We start from the raw sequence: 20,935 nt of genomic DNA, 5'->3' as shown, positions 1-20,935 counted from the left end.
TGCTTGAAAGAGCTTACAATCACAGACAAACAGGATGTCATGGATACAGTTAAGGGGAACAGTTAATCTGCTGGCTGGGATGGTGGGCAGCGGGGAGTAAGGTTATAGATTGAATGCAAGAGAAGGGAAGGGGCTTGGCAGACAAACTCTGGTATATATATTCCAAGCATAGGGGGCAGCCAGGAAGGAAAGTGTCTTGTCGAGCAATAAGAACATAAGAAGTTGCCTCCGCTGAGGTCTATCCTGCTCAGCGGTCCGCTCCCGCGGTGGCCCATCAAGCCCATTGCCTGAGCAGTGGTCTATATCTATCTATACCCTTCAATCCCTTTTTCTTCTAGGAATCTATCCAAACCTTCTTTGAAACCATTTAATGTGTTCCTGTCTACCACAGCCTCTGGAAGCGCGTTCCATGTATCCACCACCCTCTGAGTGAAGAAGAACTTCCTAGCGTTTGTTCTAAACCTGTCCCCTTTCAGTTTTTCCGAGTGCCCCCTTGTACTTGTGGTGCCCCTTAATTTGAACAGACCCTGAAGGGAAATGTGGAAGACAGAGTGGGGAGAAGATGCTGGAAGGGAAGAAGACAGATGCCAGACTATGGGGGAGCGGAGGGAAGAAGATGGGTGCTAGACCAATTGGGGGGGGTGAAGGGAGAGGCACAGTAACAGCAAATGGAAGACGTAGAGAGAAGACACACAGTGGATGGAAGGAATTGAATGAGAAGATGTGGAAAGCAGAAACCAGACAACAAAGGTAGAAAAAAAAATTCTATTTATTTATTTATTTTTTGCTTTAGGATAAAATAGTATATTAATTGTGTTGATAAAAATTTATAAACAAAGCCCTGCCAGCTGAACATCTCTTTCTCTAGTTCAGCAGCAGGAACTTTGATTTATAAGAAAGGAATAAGCTAAATATTACAGTACTAAGGCTTATATGGATGCAGCGGGGACGGTGACGGGGCGGTGAAAGGGATGGCGGTGACGGTGACGGGGCGGTGAAGGGAACGGCTGTTGACGAAGAGCTACGTGTGTGTCTTTCTTCGATTCCAGCCAGAATATCAGCTTTGTGTTCAGCCAAACAGGCCCAGGTTACACACTGAATAAAGTATTTTATAATTTTTCACTATTCTGTTTACTTAATATTTCATAATAAAGTAATTATAAAATACTTTCTTTGTGTTTATTTGATTCCTATTCAAGAGAATTACTTTATATATAGTCAATATAGGCACAGAGTTAAATTTTTTAACATTTTCTAATGGTGGTGTGCCTTGTGATTTTTTTCATGAAACAAGTGTGCCTTTGCCCAAAAAAGGTTGAAAAACACTGCTCTACAGGTGAATTTTTTATTTTTTTTTACAGCATGTGTCTCTTGGAGTACTGCACAGAAAAACAGACTATCTAGGAAAATGAAAGAGAATTACTTTTATTTCTGCATTTTTGAAACATCAAATGAGGCTAGTACTCAGAGCGCTGGCACTCCATCTCTACCAGGACTCAGATGAAGAAGAGACTTTCAGGAGCAGCACTTATTCCATCCAGTCCTTCCCTTTCTCTTCCAGGGCCTTAGGATGTCTCACTCCTTTATCTGGGGTGTCTCAGTACAAGGGGAGTATATCGGCACTCTGTCTGTCCCAATCCGAGAAAAGACACGGAGATATCACATATAATCTTTTAGGAAACAAACTCGCTGGGATTTCTCTAATAGAAGCTGTGTCATTAGATATTAGTCTTAGAGCACATTTGATGAGGGAGAAGAGATGGCGAGATGAAGAGTCTCCCTGGGAATGTGGTGGGAAGATGTCTCTGTAAGGAATTAGGGATGCTAAGAGGTCCCTTGGTGGAAGTCACACCAAAATGACTCGATACCACAGTGCATGTCCTTGTCGGGAAGCAGTAACTGACAACAAGAGGTCTGTTTGGGATAACCTAGTCCCATCCAGCAGGAGAAGACACAGACAGCTGCATTCCTATGGGTATATGGTCCGTCAGTCCAGCCAGCTGGGTGATAAACATGAATTCTTTAATATCCTGCACAGGAACACAAAGACATACAGTAAAGTTTATTTATAAAAGTAATGTGAAAGAGACGATATCTCTCTTGTATCCAGGTGACTCTCCAAGCAGTAAGATTCATAGATTTACACAACAGACACTTAGAGGACCAGGGAAGGCACCAGACAAGGGTCACTAACGAAGACAGGAGGGACCAGAAGAGGAGTGACTAGGAAAGCACCAGCCATAGAGGAATCAAGAAAGGAATGACTAGGAGAGCACCACTCAAAGAAGACTAAAAAGAAAGAGATGGAGGACTAGAGAAGGAATGAGAAAATTCAGGCCACTGAAGAGAGCAAACCAACAGTGAAGCCTCCGTCCGATGCGAATGAGGAGAAAGAGGAGAAATTAGGGAAGGATGACCAGCAGACAGTCACTGAGGAGGAAGAGAGGAAGGAAAGGACTAACATAAGAGGTGAGAGCTAGAGGTTGAGAACCTGCAAAGCCATGGTTCAAATTCTGCTTCTTGGACAAATCTCTTAGTTCTCCATTGCCTTATGTTCAGCTTAGAATGTGAGCCTTCCAGGGACAGGAAAAAAAGACCTACTGTACCTGAATGTCACTCAACTTGAGTTCAGATTGCAAAAGTCAATGAACTCTAAAATCCAAATTCAAAGGAAAAGACACCAAAGAGGGTGAGGAAAACATGAAAAAGGATCTACCAAAGTTAGAGGAATGGTCAATAACTGGCAACTAAAATTCAATGCAAAGAAATGCAGAGTACTGCATTTGGGGATTAATAATCGGAAGAGCCATATATGATGGGAGGTGAGAGGCTGAAATGCACGGATGGGGGGAGGGACCTTGAGGTGATAGTATAGATCTACAGGTGATAAAACAGTGTGACAAGATGGTGGCTGCTGCCAGAAGGATACTGGGCTGTATAAAGAGAGGTGTAACCAGTAGAATGAAGGTGTAGATGCCCTTGTACAGATCATTGGTGAGGCCCCACTTGGAGTATTGTGTTCAGTTTTGAAGGGTATGTACACACTGCTAGGGAGTCAATAAATAGTATTCTGTGATGAGTAACTATATGAATACTTTATTGTTTCACAGCTCTAGTTCATCTACTGCATATAATTAAAATTCATTCCATTCATGAATACACTGATTCAGTGACCAATGAAGCTGGGAAAAAAACATGTAAGGCCTGTTGATACTGGCCGTATCTTCTTAATACTCCTGCCGCAAAAAGTGAAACAACAGGGTGATCTAGAGTCACCGGTTTAGATTGCCTATGCAGGTATGTTTATTTGAGGTTTAGTGATATATGAAAATGTGAAGAAGAGAAAGAATTACAATGATTCATATATTGTGATATTTACAGATTTCAATTAGTATTTTTAATCTTAGGTTTTGTTTTTAACACAGACCCCCTCCTGAAGAAGAGTACGAAACTCGAGTCGGGGGGGCCAGGCATTGAACCAAAATGTAATTTGGCACTTTATTGCACTATTTGCACAAATTGCACCATTTGCACATGATTTTACGTCCGCTGGGATTGTGACTCTAGATCACCCTGTCGTTTCACTTTTTGCGGCAGGAGTATTAAGAAGATACGGCCAGTATCAACAGGCCTTACATGTTTTTTCCCCAGCTTGATTGGTCACTGAATCAGTGTATTCATGAACGGAATGAATTTTAATTATATGCAGTAAATGAACTAGAGCTGTGAAACAATAAAGTATTCGTTCAGTTTTGAAGACCATATCTGGTGAAGGACACAAAAAGGATTGAAGCGGTCCAGAGGAGGGCACCGAAAATGATAGGAGGTTTGCGACAAAAGACGTATGAGGAGAGATGGAAGCCCTGAATATGTATACCTTAGAGGAAAGGAGGGACAGGGGGGATATGATTTAGACATTCAAATACTTGAACGGTATTAACGTAGAACAAAATCTTTTCCAGAGAAAGGAAAATGGTAAAACCAGAGGACATAATTTGAGGTTGAGAGTTGATAGACTCAAGAACAATGTAAGGAAATTCTTCTTTACAGAGCGGGTGGTGAATGCCTGGAATGCGCTCGAGAGGTGGTGGAGAGGAAAACGGTGACAGAGTTCAAAAAAGCGTGGGATGAACATAGAGGATCTAGAATCTGAAAATAATAGTAAATATTGAAGAACTAAGGCCAATACTTGGTAGACTTGCACGGTCTGTGTCTTTATATGGCCATTTGCTGGAGGATGGGCTGGGGAAGGCTTCAATGGCTGGGAGGGTATAGATGGATTGGAGTGAGCTTTGATGGAGACTTCAGTAGTTGGAACCTAAGAACAGTACCGGACAGAGCTTTGGATTCTTGCCCAGAAATAGCTAAGAAGAAGGGGAAAAACAAAAACACCCTCCAACAAATTTTTAGATTGAATGAGGTTGGGCCGACTAGATGGACCATTTGGGTCTTTATCTGCTGTCATCCACTATGTTACCGAGGAGGAGGAAAAGCAGAGCAAAATCCAAGGACAAAGAGGCCAGTAGAGGCCCAGGCAATGGCCAATGAAAAGGAGGAGGAGGAGAGCTGCAAGAACCAGGGAACTGTGGAAGCCACCCAGATGCTGGTCAGATGACAGTGAAGTTCACTTCAGTATAGTCTCAAAGAGAGCACGGTAGAACAGTGGAGTCTTTATGGACATCTTAGTAACACTGTAGCTACTAAAAACATATTTACACAGAAATTAGTGCCACTGTAGAGCAAGAATTAGAGACAACAGCACAGAGATAAAGTGTCACAGAAGAAACAGTCACAGCCACAGAGAGATCGAGAGAGCCACAGTACAGTCAGAGACAGCAGCACAGTACAGTACAATTACTGAGAGAGCTAGCACAGTGAAATAGAGAGCCACTTAACAGAGAGAGCACCACAGTACAACCATCAGAGAAATACTTTATTGCAGTACAGCGACAGTTACAGAGAGAGAGAGACAGAGAGATCCAGAGAGAGAGAGAGAGAGACGGTGCCTGGCCACAGCAAGAGTTTCACATAGTCAGCAATTTATTTATCATTAGCTAGATGAATTCAAGGGTTAACCAGTGACAGGATCATCTCTTTGTACATAAGTGCAATGTTACTTACAGTCACTAAAGTCCTAGATACAGTTTCCTCTCTGTACAGGATATAATCAATCCTCCGCCCAGACCCTAAGGGCCCTGTCTCAGGGTATCCAGCACTGCTATCGGGATTAATGGGTGCAGCGATGTACTGCATGCGATCTTCCATCTCCAGAGTCCTGAGACAGAGGAAACTAGATTCAATTCTTATTGTAAACCACATAGATTCCTTGTAGAGAACTGCGGGATATAAAACACTATATGGTATGGAACAGGAAAATCACCTCCACTACAGGGTCATCCTAGCAGCCTCTGTCATAACTTATATCCCTTCCGGTATTCAGCTCCTTTCAGATGCCAAGCCCACTCCTCCTACACCTCCCAGCTCTCCATTAGCAACCATTCTTCTCTCTTTCCACCATCACATAACAGCCACTCTTCTCCCCTCACCTCTCCATCCAATAGTCAAATAGTAGATGATGGCAGATAAAGGCCTATGCATTCTTGATCTTGAGCTGTGATTGCCATTTTTAGAGCATAGAATAGACCATGGCTTAATTTTCAACTATTGGAGTTGTTGATGAAGCCTGCTCCAGCTCAACCAGACCTATCCTCCATAATCAGGACACAGACTGCAGAAGCCTATTTGGCACTGGTCTTACTTCCCAGCTACTGGATTTGCTAGTTAAGCATAGCTAAGTTGTTTTGATTTCAATCTCTTTCCATTTAGAAATCCCTTGTGCTTATCCCACGCATTCTTAAATTCCATAACTGGTTTTCTTTCCACCACATCCTGCAGAAGAGCATTCCAAGCATCTACCACAGTTTCTATTGAAAATTACCCCCAAGTCAATTCCCCTGCATCCTCAGTTCATGTCCTATAGTTCTACCGCTTATCCTTCTCTGGAAAAGTTTAGTTTGCAAATTAATACCGTTCAAGTATCTAAACACCTTTATCATATCCACCGTCCCTTCTTTTCTCTAGGGTATAGATAGGAACATGGTAAATGACTGCAGATATTGGACCAATATTGGACGCAGTACTCCAGATGCGGGTGCACCATCGCCCGATACAACGGCAGGATAACATCCTTCGTTCTGGTTGTAATACCTTTCTTGATAATACCTAGCATTCTGTTCGCCTTCTTTGAGGCCGCCGTGCACTGTGCCGACGGCTTCATCATTTTATCTACCAGTACCCCTAAGTCCTTCTCTAGGCTACTTTCACCCATTACCAGCCCTCCCATTGTATAGCTGTACATCAGGTTTCTGTTTCCTACATGAAAGACTTTACATTTCTCTACATTAAACTTCATCTGCCATCTCGTCGCCCAATCTCCTATTTGTTCAGGTCCCTTTGTAAATCTTCACAGTCCTCTTTAGTCCTAACTCCACTAAATAGTTTGGTGTCGTCTGCGAATTTTATTACTTTGCACTTCGACCCTGTTTCTAGATCATTTATAAATACATTGAACAGCAACGGTCCGAGTAGTGGCCCTTCACTCCCACTCTTTGCTTTCTACCCGCCAACCAATTTTTGATCCATCTATGTACGTCTCCTTCCACCCCATGGTTCTTCAGTTTTTGTAGTAGGCTTTCTCCAATTCCCTAGAACAAATCCTCTGAATTTGTTTTTGAGATCATAACAAGCGGTTTCCTAAAATTTAAAAGATTACTGATTATTAGCAATATCAATCTCCATCTAAATGACAACACTAGCAAAGACATGACTGAATTCAGCAGTTTTCTCACCTCCCTGGGTTTCCCCTCTCTTAAGACCTCTCCAACCCATGAAAAGGGGCACTCTCTTGATATCATTAGCTTTCTCGACCTTACTGACTACAATACCTTAGTCGAAGATGTTCGTTGGGAACAAGTCCCCTGGTCCAACTACTTTTTAGGTGCCTTCAGTCTTCCTATCTTCATGTCTCACCTTGGGATTCAATCCCGTGCCTCAAAATCTATTATCTTATGCAAGAAAATTGCAAGTGAACAGTTCTGGACCCAATTTCTTAATCAGCTAAACTAAACTAAACTAAACCTTAAGTTTATATACCGCATCATCTCCACGGAAGTGGAGCTCGACACAGTTTACAAAGTTTAAAAATATAGGAAGAGAGAGGAGAAAGATTTACAAGAGCATGTGAATAGAGGAGGATGTGGACAGGGGAAAGAGATGTTAGATGTTAGAGAAAAGCCAGGTTTTCAGTTGTTTTCGGAAAAGTTGGAGGGAGCCCAGGTTTCACAGCAGGATAGTGAGATCATTCCAAAGGCCTGTGATTTTGGAGAGAAGGGATTTTCCCAGTTTGCCAGCGTGGAGGATGCCGTGTAGAGAGGGGAAGGATAGTTTATATCTGTGAGCGGATTTGGTGGTGGCAGGCATCCGGATGAGGAAGGATAGAGGGATTAGGGGCGGAAGGATGCCGTGAATGATCTTGAAGGCGAGGCAGGAGCATTTGAAGTGAATTCTGGAAAGTACTGGGAGCCAGTGGAGATTGGTAAGTAGAGGGGAGACGTGATCAAATTTTCGTTTTGCAAAAATCAGCTTGGCTGCAGTATTCTGGATAAGTTGGAGTCTGCGAAGACTTTTTTTTGTTAGGCCTAAATAAATGGCGTTACAGTAATCGAGTTTGGATAGGATGATGGATTGTACAAGGACGGTGAAATGTTGTTGGTGAAAGTAGGATCTTACTTTCCTCAGCATGTGGAGGCTGAAAAAACATGATTTTGCCAGGGAATTCAGGTGATCGTTGAGGGAGAGGGAGGAATCGATAGTGATGCCGAGGACCTTGCTTGAGAATTCAAGGTGCAGAGCAGGGCCTGTGGGCAATGTGAAGAGGGTGGGCAGGTGTAATAATTTTGGGCCGAGCCAGAGTAATTTTGTTTTAGATTCATTTAATTTCATCTGTACAGAGAGGGACCAGGCGTGAAGTCTCATTATGCATGAAGTGATATTCTCTTGGAGGTCTGTGAGGTTCTGGTCAGTTTCGAGGAGGATAAGTATGTCGTCTGCGTATGTGTATATTGTTTCAAGGGGGGTTAATTTGAGGAGCTTCAGGGAGGTCATGTACATGTTGAAGAGAATAGGGGATAGGGGGGAGCCCTGTGGGACACCACAGGATGGTGACCACGGAGCGGATTTGGAGCCGTTTGTGTTGACAATGTAGGAACGCGCGCGAAGGAAGTTTGAGAACCACTTTAGGACAAGGACAAAGGAATCTATTCCTATCTCAGAAAGTTGGTAGATTAATATGTCATGGTGCACGACATCGAAAGCCGCGGAGAGATCGAACTGTAGAAGAACAGCAAATTTGTTTCAAGCGTGTAATTGTTGCACCTTTGAAATTAAGGAGACTAGGAGGGACTCGGTGCTGAAATTGGGTCTAAATCCGTATTGGTAGTGTTGGAGAATGGAGAATCTTTCTAGGTAGGAGGAAAGCTGAGTAGCGACTATGGTCTCTAGAAGTTTTGTTAAAAGAGGGATGTTTGCTATGGGGCGGTAGTTCGATGGTAAGGAAGGGTCGAGATCGACTTTCTTCAGGAGAGGGGATAAGGCAATGTGTCCCATTTCTGTGGAGAACAGGCCCGATAGTAAAACTTTATTTATAAGGTTGGTGAGGGAAGAGATGGCCTGCACAGGGATGTTTTCATAAAGGTAGGATGGGAAAGGGTCTAAGATGCACTTGCAGGATTTAAGTTTGAGGCAGAGTTTAGAGATCTGGGTTATGGATACGGGTTCGAAAGTGGTCCATGATCTGTCAGCGGGGATAGGGTCGGAGTCATTTGGAGGAAGAGAGTTGTACGAGATAGTTGGGGGGAACGAACTCTTTATGGTAGAGATCTTCTCATTGAAGAATTTGGCTAGGTCATTTGGAGATGGGAGGGAGGGGGAGGGGGAGGAGTCGTTTTTTGAAGTTAGGTTTCGCCAGATGTGGAACAGAGTACTGTTTTGGTTTTTTGACCTGGAGATTTTATCTCCGTAGTAGTTCTTCCTGGCTTTTTTTTAGTACAGAGTTGTAGAATTTGATGTTTTCTCTCCAGGATTGCCTGTCTAGGGGGGATTTTGATTTTTTCCATTTCCATTCTGTCCCAAGCCTGATGCCTCAGAAGTCAACTGGCATAATTGGGTAAACCTTTCTGAGATTACCTACTGCTCTCTTGCTCCTCTATCTACTAAGACTGTTTCCTACTCCCGTAAGGTCCCCTGGTATCTTCCTTATCATAGAGAACTGAAGCAGAAATGCAGAGTACTGGAGCGCAAATGGAAAAAATCTAAATCTCCTGCGGATAGACAGTCTTGGAGGGTCAGTATTAGGTTCTATAATACAGCATTAAAAAAAGCTATGAAAAATTTTTACGGTGATAAAATTATTATATCCAATAATCAAAGCAGTACTCTGTTCAACATCTGGCACACTTTAACTTCTAATAATGATTTATCTATATATTCTTCCTCTCCAGCAGCGGACGATCTAGCAAAATCTTTTTAATGAATAGGTCGCTACTATAAGAAACTCTTTTCCTTCATTAGTCTCTTAGAATTCTCTGCTGACCAGCAACACTAATCTTATCCCAGTAGACAGAACCTGGACAGTCTTTGAGTATGTATCTGAGGTTCAGGTTTCAAAACTGTGCCACAAACTAAGATCCTGTAAAAGTGCCTTGGATCCGTTTCCTTCATACCTATATGAGAAAATTCCCACCCAGGCTATTTCTTCTCTTACCAGACTTATAAATTCTGCCTTACTATCAGGTCTATTTACTGCAGAGATAGGCCACATTACTCTGACCCAACTACTGAAAAAAACTGATCTAGACCCATCCTCACCGTCCAGTTATCGACTCATAGCAAATATTCCTCTCCTGACCAAAATGTTAGAGTCTATCATATCTGCTCAGCTGTCATCATACTTAGAGAGATTCTCCATTCTTCTACCTTGCCAATATGGTTTCAGACCCAGCTTCAGTACCGAATCTCTATTGGTCTCACTAATTTCAAAGGTTCAGCAATTACATTCACGTAACAAGTTCGCAATCCTATTACAATTCGATCTATCTATGGCCTTTGACGTCGTTCACCACAATATCTTGATCTACCAGCTTTCTGAGATAGGCATTGACTCTACAGTCTTAGACTGGTTCTCGAAATTCCTACGATCTCACTCATATACTGTTAATATGAATGGCACCATGCCATCTTCTTGGAAGCCTCTATGAGGAGTCCCACAGGGATCACCTCTATCCCCTATCCTCTTCAACATCTATATGTCTACTTTAAAACTTTTCCATCTATCTCCCTTTGAAACATTATATACATATGCAGATGACATCTTTGCCCTTCTTGAGGTAGATTCGAATCTCACAAATCTCGCTGAGAATATAATAGCATGCATAATGAAACTTCAATCTTGGGCCCTTACTGTGCAAGTGAAGCTGAATGAGTCTAAAACCAAACTACTGTGGCTTAGCCCTAAACTAGATCAACTACCTTCGTCCATTTCATTGCCATCTGGATCTTAACTGCAGATTGAATTCTCAAGTAAAGTTATGGGTGTCATTATAGACTCAACACTTTCATTCAATGACCATCTTAATTCTCTGGTAAAAAAATGATTCTTTAGTCTCCATATGCTGAGGAAAGTGAGATCCTGCTTCCACCAACAACATTTTGCTGTCCTCGTACAATCAATCATTCTTAAGAGGTTGGATTATTGTAATTCGGTCTAAGTCTAACCTAAAAGTCTTAAAAAACTTCAATAGATCCAGAATACTGCAGCTAGACTGATCTTTGCAAAAAGCAAATATGATCATGTTTCCCCGCTTTTGTTAAAACTTCACTGGCTCCCAGTGATCTCTAGGGTTTACTTTAAATGTGCCTGCTTAACATTTAAGATCTTGCATGGCACTCTTCCCCCTTTAATTCCTCTATCACGGAACTCTGTGAGACCTGATATTACCAGATCTATCCAAAAGCTTAAATTATCTTTCCCCTCGTTAAAAAGCGTTATCTATATTGGAAAATTAGGGAAATCTCTCTACTTTAAAAATTACTGAGCTTTGCAATAACTTTCCTGTCCAGCTGCGTAATTTGGGTTCTTTCCAATTATTTCAAACACATCTGAAAATGTGGCTATTTTTAAAAATGTAAATTCCGCTGTGCTCTATATAACCACTAATTCTTATTATATTTTCCTTTCTTAAACTCTCGTAAACCGTGTCGAGCTCTATCCTTATAGAGAAGATGCGGTTTATAAGCTTAAGGTTTAGTTTAGTTCAAACAACACCGTTTTTACTCCTTTCCTGAATTGACAAAGCATTGTCAATTGCCATAGTGAAAACGATAAAGCATTCCACAATACCGGGCCCTGAACCGAAAGCGATATACCTGGGGCAATGAAGGATTAAGTGACTTTCCCAGGGTCGCAAGGGGCAGCAGTTCTACCACTAAGTGGGGTGTTCCCAGAAGACATTCATCTGGCAGGATATTTATCTTTAGAGTGTGAGTTGGAAAGTAAGAGGAACAATCTCTCTACTTTGCTGAATTCTGTGCTTATGATCTATATAGCAGTGCAGTCTGATAAAGTGAAATTGTTGTGATTCTTTAATAAATTTGCTGTATCAATAGAAAACACACCTGAGTAGGGGGAGTCCCACTGCTCATTGACTGAAGGCGACCCCCCTATGCGAGCTGCAGGTGTTAAAAAATATTCTTTTACCTTTTCATATTTTCTGGAGTCAGAACAGCATTGTCATAAAGTATCCCCGGTCTCAGCAGAGTACCTACGAGTACAGAACAGATCAGATATCACATCCCAGTGCAGAGATAGAAGATATACATTGCCCACAGCCACAAAGATTAGGAAGCTGTGAGGTAAAGTCTGAGAATGGGAAGATCTGGGATATCGTATCAGGTATGGACAGAATCAGTGGGCTTTACTCTCCTTACATGTCACCATTTTATTGCCAGTGGCCTCAATAGAAAGCTCTACAAAGGGAAATGGAGGCAATGGTTCATGAACACCAGAGAGGAGGAGATATCCTCACTACTATGAGGAGGGGGAATCCCCCCTTCACTGCACTTTGAAAGATGCAGTGAACATCTCCTCATACTAACATCCTTATAAAAATGTCACAGCCCGCACTCACCTATAGCCCAGTCCTTCTCCTTCCGAGGTCCTTCACGACAGGGGTCTTTGTACACATCAAATATTCTATGGCCTTGCTCCAAATGGTCATCTGTAAGAACAAAACAATTCATGTCACAAGACTCCCACGAATCCAGTCCTTCCATTAATATAAGAAGGACTCCCATATTACTAGGACTCCTGTGAATCCAGTCCTGGTGCATAATGACCAGGGAGGGTTTACCTGGTGGAGGTTGACAAAGGATAAGTTTCAAGTTTATTAGGTTTTTATATACCACCTATCAAGGTTATCTAAGCGGTTTTACAATCAGGTACTCAAGCATTTTCCCTGTCTGTTCCCGTGGGCTCACAATCTATCTAACATACTTAGGGCTATGGAGGACTAAGTGACTTGCCCAGGGTCACATGGAGCAGCACAGGGTTTGAACCCACAACCCCAGAGTGCTGAGGCTATAACTCCAACCACTGCACCTTCTGGAACGTTCCTATTAGTGCTCCAGATTTACCAGATCCTTATGTGGCATTATCACTAGATGCTGAGAAAGCATTTGACTGGTTTACATATATAGTCTGGCTCTAGCTGGATTGGAAAAGGATGGCAAGCTTATTTTGGGGGTAGCACTTGACACTTTATCCTACCCCATAGCAATACTTATGCTTTGTCATGACCAAGAATCCAATGACACCATCTTTCCCATAGGATATGAACTCCATCTCAAACTTCAAGAGGGCATCCATAGCCCAGTTACCTGATAAAGAAACTGGGGCTCCAATATTCATCATTACTACATAGCCTAAAAAACAAAGATGGTGTGATGGAAGAAAGACCAGAAGGATGTGGGCTTCAAAAGATATACCAGGTCCCTGATCTCTGCAATGCTGCAGAAAATATCAGCAACACCATAAAAACCAGAGATAGTCTCCACAGCTAGACTGTGAACTCAGCCTAGACCAGGGATCTCAAAGTCCCTCCTTGAGGGCCGCAATCCAGTCGAGTTTTCAGGATTTCCCCAATGACTATGCATTTAAAGCAGTGCATACACATAGCTCTCATGCATATTCATTGGGGAAATCCTGAAAACCTGACTGGATTGCGGCCCTCAAGGAGAGACTTTGAGACCCCTGGCCTAGACCCACCCACCCTCCCCTCAACTCACCCTTCCCTAGGCTCACATTACATATATAGACCCTCCCACCAATCACCCTCCACTTGTAGCCAACCAACACAGAATAAAAGTAGCTAAATTAAAAATTTAATTCAACAACCCTAATGCTATACCTTGCACTTATAATAATCTTACCCATCATGTGCTTTCCTATCCTAGTTACCAACCAGGGCAGATATGCTGACCCAAAAAACCCTCCCAACACAGCCCCCACAACCAGAGAGGAATTGTCTTTTCCTCATACACCCCCACAACAAAAAACATATCTATCACCCTCATAAAGCACAGTTACTTACCGTAACAGGGTTATCCAGGGACAGCAGGCAGATATTCTCTACATATGGGTGACGTTACCGACGGAGCCCCCTAGTGGACGTTTTCGCAAGCAGACTTGCTCGAAGATCTTCAGGTTTGCGATTGGCCCGCGCATGCGCGCAAGCCCCTCCCACCTTGCCTAGGGCATGCATCTCCTCAGCGTATCCTCAGTTCAGATAGCAAGCAAAGAAACCAACCATGGGGAGGTGGGTGGGTTGCGAGAATATCTGCCTGCTGTCCCTGGAAAACACCTATTACGGTAAGTAACTGTGCTTTATCCCAGGACAAGCAGGCAGCATATTCTCTACATGTGGGAGACCTCCAAGCTAACCAGAATGGGATGGAGGGAGAGTTGGCAATTTAGGAGAACAGATTTTGCAAAACGAACTGGCCAAAATGGCCATCACGCCTGGAGAAAGTATCCAGACAGTAGTGTGAGGTAAATGTATGAACCGAGGACCAAGTGGCAGCCTTACAGATTTCGTCAAGTGAACTGAGGACACGCTGAGGAGACGCATGCCCTAGGCAAGGCGGGAGGGGCACATGCGCATTCGCGGGCCAATCGCAAGCCTGAAGGTCTTTTTGCAAGTCTGCTTGCAAAAACGTCTGCTAGGGGGCTCCGTCGGTGACGTCACCCACATGTAGAGAATATGCTGCCTGCTTGTCCTGGGATAAAAGCCAGACCAATAGATAACAAAGACATCCTACTAAAAGACCTTGCAGATAAAAGCTGGGACATATTCCCGACTACTAAAACCTGGCTTAAAGACATTGATAGTCCCTTACATTATCACATTTTAGAAAGTTCCTGTACACACAAAGGAGAAACAGCCATTACCTGCCTATGACAAATGGATTGCTGACAAATGTATACTGGTACTAGATCTCAATATGTGTCACATTAGGTTAAAACTTGTATTGAAAAAACATGCACTGCAAAGGATAACTATGCAAATTGTAACCTAGAAACTCTATTTGTACTAGATCCCTAGTTTGTATCAAGTTAGGATTCAACCTTGTAAACTTGTTCTGTAATTATGTCAACTATATAATATGTATGTTTAACCTGTAAGCCATTCTGAGATAGAAAACGAATGAAATTAATAAATAAATTTAAGTAAAACCAAATCTTCAACTTCAAACACAACTCACCGGAAGAACAGTTATCAAAATTGAGATCTCCGCAAAGTACATCAAAAGCTACAATATCACTGCTCTGACTGTTCGTTTCCTGGAACTGGGTGATCCACTGTATGAGAAAATCCAGCTGTGCACAGCGGATGTGACCGTCAGCTGCCAAGAGAAAGAGTGAGAGACCCCCGTCATGCACAGAAGATTTGATGGGAAGTGGAGACACATCACCTTGAACCTGCTCAGGCACAGAGCCACTCACAAATTGTAGATTAGATTAGCCATCATTTGGTTGGCTGTTGGAACATTGCTTGCCCTGTATTGGTAGCATGGAATATTTTGGCCAGGTACTAGTGACCTGGATTGGCCACCGTGAGAACAGACCATTGGTCTGACCCAGTAAGGCTATTCTGATGTTCTTAAAGTGTGGGCATCTGTATATTCTCTATCTCACACATACATATGTACAGTATATACAGTACTTACAAAACTTCCACCTGTTCCTTTCATAAACATATTCAGAGTACAGAGCTATGAATAATTTCTTGTGGGAAGTTGTCCAACATATTGAGAAAAATGCATCACTTGTCTACATTAAAATTCATCTACCATTTAGACACCAGTTTCCCAGGCACTCAAGCAGAACCTCCAGCAATTTTTCACTTTCAGCTCATAATTTAAGAATGGTTTTGTGTCATCTGCACACCTGATCATCTCACTCTCTGCTCCCTTTCCCAGTCATGTATAAAGTATGTTAAAAACTGACTCTCTGATCCCTATCTTTTAACTAGTTCCTCAGGAATCTCCAATCAGTTGATCCCTACACATTAGAAACAGAGATAAAGACCATCTAGCCCATCTAGTCTGCCTAACAATGCCATGTTACTACTGGAAGCCCTTCTTTTAATAAAGCTGTGTTGGCACATTGACCCACATGGCAAGTAAGTGTTTTTCAGAATAGCTTCTACCATTTAAAAGAAAAAATAATAATAAAAAAAGAATTGTTGTGAGATAACTTTGTTATGTAAATAGCTGAAAAGCTGGAACTGCAACCAAGACTCCAAGTGAAGTTTAAGTTATAAATTTTTCATCAGTCTCAGCTGGATTTATTCTCATTAACCACCTCTTTTACTAAGGCGCACTAGCTGATTTAGCGAGTGCTAAATGCTAACGCATCCATAGAATATAATGGATGTGTTAGCATTTAACACGTGCCTCAACCTGATGTACTTCCAAAACACTTAAGAACATAAGAAGTGCCTCTGCTGGGTCAGACCAGAGGTCCATCATGCCCAGCAGTCCGCTCACCCTCTATCTAAACCCTTCTATCCCCTTTTCCTTCAGAAAATTGTCCAAACCCTTCTTGAACTCCAATACTGTACCTTGTCCTATCATGCCTTCTGGAAGCGCATTCCAGGTGTCCACCACCCATTGGGTGAAGAAGAACTTCCTAGCATCAGTTGTGAATCTGTCCCCTCTTAATTTTTCCGAATGGCCTTTCGTTCTTGTAGTTTTCAAAAGTTTGAAGCATCTGTCCCTCTCCACTTTCTCTATGCCCTTCAAGATCTTGTAAGTTTCTATCATGTCCCCTCTAAGTCTCCGCTTCTCCAGGGAAAAGAGTCCCAGTTTCTCCAATCTTTCGGCGTATGAAAGGTTTTCCATACCTTATATCAAACGTGTTGCTCTCTTCTGAACCCTCTCGAGTAGCCCCATATCCTTCTTTAGGTATGGCGACCAATATTGGACGCAGTACTCCAGATGCGGGCGCACCATCGCCCAATACAATGGCAGGATAACTTCTTTCGTTCTGGTTGTAATACCCTTCTTGATTATACCTAGCATTCTATTTGCTTTCTTAGTGGCTGCTGCGCACTGCGCCGACGGCTTCATTGTCTTGTCGACTATTACCCCCAAGTCCCTTTCTTGTGTATTCTCACTCAATAACAGCCCTCTCATCGTGTAGCTGTATCTCGGGTTTCTGTTTCCTAATTGCAAGACTTTACTTTTCTCTACATTGAACTTCATCTGCCATCTCATCGCCCACTCCCCTAGTTTGTTCAGGTCCCTTTGTAAACCTTCGCAGTCCTCTATAGTCCTAGCCCCACTAAATAGTTTGGTGTCGTCTGCGAATTTTATTACTTCGCACTTCGTCCCTGTTTCTAGATCATTTATGAATACATTGAATAGCAGCGGTCCGAGTACCGACCCCTGTGGAACACCACTCGTGACCCTCCTCCAGTCCAAGTAGTGGCCCTTCACTCCTATCCTCTGTTTCCTACCTGCCAACCAATGTCTCCTTCCACCCCATGGTTCTTCAGTTTCCGAAGTAGGCATTCATGGGGTACCCTGTCAAAGGCTTTTTGGAAGTCTAAGTATACGATGTCAATGGGGTCCCCTTTGTCCATCCGTTTGTTAATTCCTTCGAAGAAGTGCAATAAGTTCGTTAGGCACGATCTTCCCTTGCAGATAAACCTGCCTAAACTTAGCATGCCAATGTAATTTCAAAAGTTCTCTGTAATGTCGCTGTCTGTATACAGTCTCTTCCCTTGTAAACTGCTTAGAACTGTTTGTGGTACGGTGGTATATAAAAATAAAGTTATTATTATTAATAAACTGGCTAGTGTGCTTTAGTAAAAGATTGTTTAGAATGATTGAAGCCAAGGAAAATTATCCTTTGGTCTACCAGAGAAAGTTCAGCCCCAGCCTGCAACCAGCTCAAAAACAGACTTTTCTTTTTGTAGATCCTTTCATGGGTACCTTACCCAAACAGCTAACTGGTGTCCAAGACTGAGGACAGGTGTTAGCAGTAGTTCGGAAGGTTTATTTCCATCTTCGGTTAGTGAATGGACTCAGAACTTATTTGGCAGCTCCAATGTTTAGGATAGTGTTGCAGTCGATTGTATTATCTGTTTTTGACTACTGTAATGTGGTGTTCCTGGGAGTACATGAGTCAGTTTTGTGTGTGATACAGGTGGCCCAGAATTCAGTGGTAAGATCGCTGTTTAAACTGGGCAGATGTGAACATGTGACAGATTTCTCTATAAAGTTGTATTGGTTGAAATTACTAGTAAACGTTTTCATGTGCCTTCAGAAGTTGGCCTCCAAAACGTTTGGTCCAGAGTATCGTGCCACATGAGTCGGCTCACTTGCTTTGGTCTACTGAGTATTTTTACTTGTCTGTCCCATATGTGCGGGACTTGAGGCTTTCAACACCCAGGAATAGTGTTTTTCACTGCATTGGCCCCAGAATATATCCGCCATCAGCAGAATTTACAGAACTTTAAGAAAGTACTGAAAAGACACTTGTTTTGTAAGATGAAATATGGGTCTGAGAGTGCTCGAGAGAGGAGGAGTGGTGGCTGTTGAGTGCAGAGTGATGGTCACTGATGTATTCCATGGTCTGTTTTGTTTTATTGGTTTTAATGATAATTGTCATAGCAGCGACTTGTATATCATAGGCAATTTTATATTCTGATGTCTACCGATGCTTGCTATTGAAGCAATTTGTATGTTTTTTGTATTTTTATATTTTGTATGTAAGTGTGTACTTTGGTTAGAGTGATTGATGGTTGTGTTGATGTGATCTGTATGTTAAATGTAATGTATTATTTTGTTTGTAAAGGTGTTACTTGCCCTGGATAAGGGCGGGAGATAAACCAACAAAAGACATCTTATTTCTTATTTCTAATCTTAATGTATATTTTCTGTAAACCGCTTAGAACCTAACGGATGTAGCGGTATATAAGAAATAAATTACATTACATTACATTACATCTGAAATTCTGAATTTTGTACTCAAACATGGTGTTGAAAGCTTTGCAGATAGCACAAAACTCCGTTATCAGGGTGTTATTCTGGCTCCAGAAAAATGAACACGTAACAGATTATTATATCAAGCTTTTTGGTTGAAAATTGAGTTCAGAATTAAGTATAAACTGAAAGGTCACTTTGGGCAGTCAGAAAACTTAGAGACTTGAAGAAAGCACAGATGTTTTATTCAGCATATGCGGACCCAAGCTGGCTTAAGAAGTCCCGAAACCAGGAAGTTACAGAGATATTTGTACATTCTTCTGGCTATACAACTGAATTCTAGAAAAAACTTTTCACGTGTTACTTTTCTTAACAATCATTGGTCCTAAGCTCACACTAGCAGGTCACTAGCAGGTCACTTATCTAAGCCCTGCAGTCTTTCTGTTACATGTCCAGGAGGGCAGAATATGTGTATGCTGAGATAGCCATAAGAAGCTAGAATGCCCAAGCAAAAACACCCAGTGCAGGCAGGCTAGAACATGAGATAAATTAGGTCTGCAATGAAACATAATTCAGCATTTTATTAAAGAGAACACTTCAACACTTAGGAAAACCAATCCCAGACTCTTTCAAAACTACTACTACTACCGAGTATACAAGGGTGTGCCCCGCGATATCTGAGGGACGTTGGGTTGCAAAAGCTGCACTTGGCAACATAACATGACCTAGTGATTCCATCAAGGAAAGAGCTGAGCCTGCAGGCGGTGAGAGTGGGGACATTTTTATGTTGTGGTCCAGAAGAGCGGACATTAAATATCAAAACAATTTGGTTGCCTTTAAGAAACTGCTGAAAAGACATCTGTTTTGTTGTATGAAAGTGGGAGACAGCGTATCCAGATTGTTCCCGAAGAGAGGCAGCGTGGGAGCCCTGCTCCGCCCCTCTCCCTGACCGAAAGGGAACATTTAAAAGAGCACAGCGCCAACAGCGCTCAGCCGTTCGGCGCGCCGACGAAGGCGCGAGACAAAGGCGCATGCACCTTAGTGCGCGCCTTTGTGAAGCGCCTGCAGTGCCGACAGTTGGATTCTGAAGCTAACAAAATAACAGGCTCCAATCAGCAGGAGCACACCAGCACTTTACGAGAGCGATGGAGGACCCAGGATCCCAGAGGTACTTTCCGGTATACTGCACAGAGTGCAATATGTACGACTACCTCCCCTTGGGAAGGCGGGAGTACATATGCAGTCGGTGTCAGGAACTGGAAAGCCTGAGGATGGAGGTCGGCAGATTGAGGGTCAGGGTCCAGGAACTGGAGGGACTGGAGGGACTGCGCACCACAGAGGAGACGAGCTGGTCAACCCAGAACACAGACGGAGCAGGCCCCATTGTAGACCAGGTGAGGGACCTCGAGAGATTCATCGAGGAGGCCTATAGGAAGGTGGAGGAACGGGACCAGCAGCTGCACAGAAGGATGTCGGCAGACGAGACCCAGGATCCACAAGGCGACACCGGGGAAGGAACTAGCGGAGGAACCACGCAAGAGGAGGAGACCGCGACTCACCGGGACCCCGAGGGAGAGACACCGCACTACACCAAGGACACGGACCTGAGGCAGAGGAGGTTGCTGAGGAAAGGGAAGTCTGCTATTGTGGTTGGAGACTCGATCTTGAGAGAGGTAGACAGTCACGTAGCTGGAGGAAGGGAGGACCGGCTAGTGACTTGTCTCCCAGGGGCCAAGACACGAGACATCACTGATAGGATCGAGAGGATCCTGGACGGAGCAGAGACAGAGGAGACTGCGGTAATAATCCACGTCGGAACAAATGATGTGAGCCGGAGGAACTTCAGCATGGCCACACTGACTGACCAGTTCAGGGTCCTGGGACGAAAGCTGAAGCGGAGCACACGGAGGATAGCATTCACGGAGATCCTGCCTGTACCGAGAGCAGATGCAAAGAGGCAGGCAGACCTCCAGGCTGTGAATGCATGGTTGAGGAGATGGTGCCAGGAGGAGGGCTTCCACTTTGTGAGGAACTGGACGTCCTTCTGGGGAAAGAGCAAGCTCTACCGGCGGGACAGCCTGCACCTGAGCACAGCGGGAACTAGACTACTGGCAGCCAATGTGAGGAAGGAGATCGAGAGGGCTTTAAACTGAGGAGAGGCGGAAAGCCGACAGCTGATCTGATGTTGACGCTTCGGACAACAGTATCCAGAACAGATGCTGAACGGGCTGACTGCAGGGAGGAAGCAGAGGGACCGGAGGATCTTATGATCAGACAGCGAGGGAAACATCAGGTAAAGGGAGCTTGCTGGGAGAAGACTAAGGGGCATGGA

At 43.3% G+C, this 20,935-nt stretch overlaps 1 protein-coding gene across 4 annotated transcripts in view; it reads right to left on the bottom strand.

Annotated features, from left to right (window-relative positions):
* Nucleotides 1-1,409: 1,409 nt before the first annotated feature.
* Nucleotides 1,410-20,935, bottom strand: part of LOC117357294 (sphingomyelin phosphodiesterase 3-like) — a 52,719-nt gene continuing 33,193 nt past the window's right edge. For 3 of the 4 annotated variants that reach the window (XM_033937678.1, XM_033937668.1, XM_033937673.1), the window contains exons 4-8: nucleotides 14,875-15,015; nucleotides 12,243-12,332; nucleotides 11,813-11,876; nucleotides 5,122-5,275; nucleotides 1,410-2,030 (exon numbers count right to left, since the gene is read on the bottom strand). In XM_033937678.1, coding sequence (XP_033793569.1) covers nucleotides 1,929-2,030; nucleotides 5,122-5,275; nucleotides 11,813-11,876; nucleotides 12,243-12,332; nucleotides 14,875-15,015 — 551 coding nt within the window. In that variant the 3' untranslated portion in view covers nucleotides 1,410-1,928. The remainder of the gene's footprint in view (nucleotides 2,031-5,121; nucleotides 5,276-11,812; nucleotides 11,877-12,242; nucleotides 12,333-14,874; nucleotides 15,016-20,935) is intronic. The other variant, XM_033937682.1, reaches the window with a different exon arrangement.

This window comes from Geotrypetes seraphini, chromosome 1 (assembly GCF_902459505.1).
Source record: "Geotrypetes seraphini chromosome 1, aGeoSer1.1, whole genome shotgun sequence".
Lineage (NCBI taxonomy): Eukaryota > Metazoa > Chordata > Amphibia > Gymnophiona > Dermophiidae > Geotrypetes > Geotrypetes seraphini.
The sequence above is the reverse complement of the archived record's forward strand: the minus strand, read 5'-3'. Positions and strand labels throughout refer to the sequence as shown.